This window comes from Eucalyptus grandis, chromosome 1, assembly GCF_016545825.1.
Source record: "Eucalyptus grandis isolate ANBG69807.140 chromosome 1, ASM1654582v1, whole genome shotgun sequence".
Classification (NCBI taxonomy): Eukaryota; Viridiplantae; Streptophyta; class Magnoliopsida; order Myrtales; family Myrtaceae; genus Eucalyptus; species Eucalyptus grandis.
In genome coordinates this window covers 22510106-22515835 of record NC_052612.1, presented here as the reverse complement: position 1 = coordinate 22515835, position 5730 = coordinate 22510106, and the positions used below count along the sequence as shown (strand labels likewise).

At 37.3% G+C, this 5730-nt stretch overlaps 1 protein-coding gene across 5 annotated transcripts; it reads left to right on the top strand.

The window, feature by feature from the left end:
• Window positions 1–1955: 1955 nt before the first annotated feature.
• Window positions 1956–5521, top strand: LOC104433079 (tRNA-splicing endonuclease subunit Sen54). Of its 5 annotated transcripts, XR_005548465.1 has the most exons (7): window positions 1956–2561; window positions 2702–2827; window positions 3550–3689; window positions 3778–3909; window positions 4159–4554; window positions 5012–5248; window positions 5335–5521. XR_005548465.1 is itself a non-coding variant. In XM_010045719.3 (6 exons), exons 3-6 carry the CDS (start codon window positions 3574–3576, stop codon window positions 5148–5150), a joined length of 783 nt encoding a protein of 260 aa, XP_010044021.2. In that variant the 5' UTR covers window positions 1956–2406; window positions 2702–2827; window positions 3550–3573; the 3' UTR covers window positions 5151–5521. The 5 variants fall into 5 exon arrangements, 4 of the variants coding, with proteins under 4 accessions (XP_010044021.2, XP_010044017.2, XP_010044022.2 ...); XM_010045719.3 differs by having other exon boundaries at window positions 1956–2406; window positions 5012–5521; XM_010045715.3 differs by having other exon boundaries at window positions 5012–5521.
• The last annotated feature ends 209 nt before the right edge of the window (window positions 5522–5730 follow it).

Sequence of the window (5730 nt, the reverse complement as noted above, 5' to 3'; positions counted from 1 at the left end):
GTCGGTTTTTAAGATATCGAGTTTGTTTTGTACCCTTTAGCCATATATATAACTCACTCGAGTAGTTTTAGGGGGAAAGGGAAATGGTTAATTAGTGGTGGTAGAATAACATAAACCTCGAGTGGCGGCGGTGACGGCAGAGCGATAGTCGGTGATATAATTTGAGGTCAATATCTAATACAATAGTAATGGTCGTGATGGTCTAATAGTGAAGTGAAGTGGTGGCCTGGTACTGGCCAAATTGAAAATGAAGTGGCATTAAAAGGGAGCGGCCTCGGCGGCGACAACCACCTGATCATAGTCATTAATCGATCATTTTAATTGAGTTCTCTTCTGAATATCAAACAATATTAGCTGGTTTAACTTAATCGTTGTGGAATTTTTAATGAGGGATGGATTTTTTCCTATAGAATTTTTTTTTCCTTGATCAGAATAGCAATTATTTTTATTATTATTATCTCCTCTACTCTTCTGTCTATCCAGTTAAAATATTCAATCGACTCGTTTTTTATTCCTTTCGAAACAACCATGCATAAAATAAAGAAAAAACTAACTGTATAGAATAAGTCGGAGCTAAGATGTTGTTTATTCTTATGTTTGCCACTTGATATATTGACTTTATCTCAGTGATTGCCGTGCACCGAGTGCAAGCGGCATGGCATAGTTACACAATATGGCTCATATTTGACTGATTGATTAGCATTTATATAGTGATTTTTCACTTATTTAGACTCCGGCCACATATTACATTAAAATTTAAAATAAATAAAGGGAGAGCATCTTCAAAACTATTATTGAAAAATGTTCCTATTAGATACTATTATTCTAAACTATTCGTTTCTTCCAATTCATCTCATTTTTAAATTTGAAGAGAGCTGATCTTTTATATGATATAATCCATTTCATTTGAAATTATGTCAAAAAGAAAATATATCTTTGCTCCTAAATGATATCCATAATTTGAAGTATAACACATTTTCATTATGTGAAATAAATGCATTGTTTGTCCGTTCAACTTAACACAGGGTGTGTAGCTTATGTAAAACATGCATGTTTGTTTCTATTAGATTTAGATTAATCTCCTTCTTCTAGAATTCACTTATTCTAGAACAACTTACATCACTCGAAGCAAATTTGTTAAGCAAAAGATGAAAATGAAATAATTTTATTGAAAATTCACTACATTTGAAATTGACACAATTTTAAAAAAAAATGATATAAAAGTTTAAGTTTAGCTACAAGGGTCCAAGCTACACTTTTTCTCCTCCTTTTAGTTAACCAATGGTGCGTTTGGTAACATTTCGTTTAAAAATTGTTTCGGGAAACAAAAATAGAAAAAAAGTGTTTCGTTTCGGAGAATAATTTTTGAACAAAAAAAACGCGTTTGGTAAATTTGTTCCAGGAATAAAAAATGAACGAAACACATTTGGTAAATTTGTATAATTTTTTTATTTCTTTTAATTTTATTTTTTATATTTTCTTATTTATTTTTCCTTTTTTTCTTTTTCCTTTTTTTCTTCTTTTGGTAGGTCGCCGCCTCGCCATGGCCGGCGGCCTCGCCGAAGGGCCACGGCGGCTCGTCGGTCCACGACGAGGCTCGGCCTCGCCTTGCCGGGGCCGATGGCACTCCGCTAGGTCGCTGCCCTGATGGCGTCGCCGCTCTCGACGGTTGTCGCCAGCCATGGCGAGCGGCGACCGGCCAAAGAAAAAGAAAGAAAAAAAGAAGAAGAAAAGAAGAAGAAAAAAGAGAAAAGAAAAGTGTTCTTAAATTTCGTTTCAGAAATAAGAAACAACTTTTTTTTGTTTCTTATTTCTGTTCTAGATGTGTTTCTGGGAAAAAAAAATAATTTTGGAACAAAAATGCACACAAATGCGTTTCTATTCTTTTTTTTGTTAAAAAAAAAAAGTTATGTAAAAACAGAAAAAAGAAACAATAACAAACGCAGCCCAAGTGGCGCGTCTCTTAATATCGACAGCCGAATTTCGGAAGTCAGTCTCGAAATTTCGCGGACATGAGCGGCTCGACCTGTAAATGTCTGTCGGAGATTCTAGGCAACTTGAGGCTGTCCTGAGCGGTTGATGTTTCTTGCTTGATCAGTTCTAGTTTTTTTCCTTTTTTTTTTTCGATCATCGGTTTTTCTATTTTTTCGGTTCTACTTTATTCCATCTCTAACTTTCACTTCCGACTTTTACCCGGCCTGCGTGGAGTCGAAACTCACACTTGATACTAATACTAAATCGCCCCCGCCTCAGTCCTTGGTTTGCTCGAAATGTTTTGACGACTTTCAGTATTTTGCACGTTCGCGATTCTGCCTTTCGTCGTTTTGAGTTCGCACCGGGGTGGAGATATATAATCGTCCCGCCGGGGTGACGATTAATCTTCTTGTAGGGGAGGAGACGAATCTGGTGAGCACCGTTGCGGTTTCGTTTCGCTTCCTCGTCGGAGGCGGCTTTGCTCTTGTCCTCTACTCGTGCCTGCCAACTGTTTGATAATTTGCGGCTGTGGCCGCCCGTATATTGCAATTTGAACTTGTCTGGATTTTGGGATGTGTGCGATGAAGGTATGGTCCGGTAGTGTTTTTGCCATGCTGTCGCATTGTCATTTGGTTTCAAGGAATTGGTTTTGAGGCTAATCTTTGATTCATGATGATGGCTATAAAACTGTGAGAAATGACAAGGTGATCATCTTCCCTTTATGTAGACACTACTCCACTGGCCAGCCTCTGTACACTACTGAAGGACTCAGAGAGCACACGGTTGCTTTTTCATTTTTAAGTGGGAATTTGTTGGTAACGCACAGAATCGACGTTGATGGGAAGTATCTGAGGTTGGACCTTGGACAGCACACAATAGGTTTCTGCTTGTAGAAAGTGGGAGCTTGTGAGTTACATGAGGTTGTAGATTGTTTGTGCGAAGAAAGCTCTTGGTTTCACAAAAGAAAAAGAAGCAATATAATTTGCGGTAGATTACTAATGTGAAGAGATATTTGACTTGATTCTGTTATGATCTGTCATGAAGGGATGTATGTTTAATGTTCAGCTATGGCAATTCTTGACATCATCTGAAGCTGTCTCAAGTATTGTTTTCAAAATCCCTGGTCATTCTAAATTTTGAATTTGATGGTTTATCTCAACTGGAAGGAAAATTTGTAAAATGATAGAGCTGGCATGAACTTTTTATTGGAGCTCCAAAACTGGTGTAATTTTCTCCAAGATGAAGTTCTGAACTTTAGTAGAAGCTATAGGAATGTCACTAGTAAATGTGTGCAAATCGGATAGTTGAGAGTTCTTTCATTCTAAAAGCCACATTGACTTGCAGACTTTAGTATCTCATCCATCATCTGTCTCCCACTGTCTCCTTTTATGTTTCCTGAATATCAGTCCTCAATATTTGTTAGCTTTCCTTTCGTTCCTCTCTCAAGAAGAATGTTCAATTGGTGTTTCATTGTTTTATTTTCATTCGTTTTGCCCTTAAACTGATTCATGTAATTTAATAGGATGACACAAAATTGACGAGATTATATTTGTTTTGAACTGTTTTCTTCTTCAGCTTCTGTAACAAATAAGGTCCAAAATGGAGTGTGAAGATTGGGATGGCCTGTCAAGTGACTCTGAGTTATTGGAACAAGACTTGAAGGATGAAGAGGAATATAACTACACATCCAACTCTTCGTCCAAGTTGCAATTCAGGTCAGTTACTCTAAGATATGGCTTTTCCTTGATACTAGTGAGGATGTTTTTGAATTGATATAACAGTCCATGATGGTGTGTTTTGTAGGAAAGTAACTTCAGTTGCTCGGTGGAATAGTAGGGTTAGAATGGCTGAGGTGGTGGAAAGGAAGGGTCAGTTATGGACAACAACTGGCATTGTCCGTAGCGGGAAGCTGTACTGCTCAATTGAAGAGACTTTGTAGGTGATGCATAATGCGTTGTCAGTTTACGTTGCTTTGGTGGATCCTTGATTTTCTACTTCTCTATTCCACATTGGAGAGACTTGAGTTTCTTCTCTTGTCAACTAAGTGGTCTTTTAAACTAGAAATTTTGATTTTTAGATTCATAGACACCTATTGAGTAACACACATTTGCATAATTAAGAAGTAGATTTTCCCAGATAACTTGATGTACCATTGATTGATTATTTCTCCTTATTATTTTGTAGGTTCTTGATGGAAATAGGGGCTTTGCTTCTTTTGCGTGAGAATGATGAATCCATCTCCTTGGAAACTATGTATCAGCAATTAGCAGAGGAGAAGGATGGATGCTTTTGGGAACTTTATGAGGTCTATAGACACCTGAAGTCGCTTGGTTACATTGTTGGTCGGCATGGCATTCCTTGGTCTATGAAGAGTGTCAAGAGAAACACTGGCACAGTTTCTTCTGAAGGTACTTCAGAAAGCCTGGAAGTGCAATCGCCTCAAGACTGCAATTCTGTAATTGAAAGACTTATAAAGATGGACTTGAATGAACTGAAGCTGGTGTTTGATGTTTATCTCCCAAATGGAAAGTTCAGAAAATCTTCACCTGGTGATCCAAGCTACGTGGTTAGCTTGATCAGGTAATAATTTATTAAATTTCTGTAACTCTCATCTTTTTCTTGGGAAGGCCCTGCATAAAGCTATGTGCGTTTGAGTATTCTCTCTGGAATTTAAGCAGATAATCGAAATTTCTCATTGCGTTGATTGCCAATGCAAATTATTTAAATTCAATATGCTATTCTAGGGCCTGAGTTCCTCATTCCTGGGTTTGGTAGCTGATGTTTCCATTAATGTAAGTTGAGATTATACCTAAGTCTCAAATTCTTCAGGGAAATATATTGTATCTGGGGAATTTGTTTTCAGTTAAGTGAATCAATGTGCTTGAATTGGCTTATCTTAAGAAAAGAATGTGAAATTCTACTAAATCTTGATGTACACGCTTGTGTAAGAACAGTGTTCATCAGTATATTGTCTGAATAACTTTTTGGGTATTTTCCATGCTTTTGTTTCAATCTTTTGCAAATTGGCTACTTGCAGGGGCCAACCACCATCTAAAATAGAAATTGAGGCTATTGAAAGACAATGTGGAGGCATTCCACTGAAATTTTGCCTTGTGGAGCACGGGCGTGTCAGTTTCTATTCCTTCGGCAAAGTGGAGCTTCCTGTCCTGCCCTGATAAATGCCTGTGCGTGCAGATCCAAAGACTTAATTCATTGGATATTTTTGATGCACTTCCAGAAAGAAGGATTTCTAGATTCTAGGCTTTAAATGGAGGTGAATGCTTGTTTCTTTTCTATCAAGCCTGGAGTAATTTTCGGTGATTGCTCTACTCCTGATAGTTATTAGCATCATTCTTGCAGAAACCGGTGCATAATTTGACAGAACGAATGTGGTCATTCTAGCAGCAGGACAACATTTTGTAAAGAATTGCCGAATGATTGATTATTCAGATCACTTCCTCATTCTGTTTCTGCTTTCACTTTCCCCAAGAATTTGCTCGTATTGTTTGAACTTTGAATGACAAGGCTGATATCTTTCCTCTTCCTATACTTTCATTTGATTGACCATGCTATGTTATGCATTATATATCTGTCTGGTAACTTTGTGAAAGGAACAAATGCCAAAAAGTCCAGTTGGTAAAATTTACTTGGCTGTTGATTTTCTTGGTTACATGATGATAATGTCATATAACTCTCTTTGATAGCATCTTTAAGGGAATATTAATAATTTATTTTTTAAGGTTCATAAAGGAGTGC

Bases quoted from the DNA above. Each gene is read 5' to 3' on its own strand.
- LOC104433079 (XM_010045720.3), top strand. From the start codon at position 3,574: ATGGAGTGTGAAGATTGGGATGGCCTGTCAAGTGACTCTGAGTTATTG. The intron at 3,690-3,777 runs GTCAGTTACTCT...TGTGTTTTGTAG, and splicing joins TCGTCCAAGTTGCAATTCAG to GAAAGTAACTTCAGTTGCTC. The intron at 3,910-4,158 runs GTAGGTGATGCA...ATTATTTTGTAG, and splicing joins TGCTCAATTGAAGAGACTTT to GTTCTTGATGGAAATAGGGG.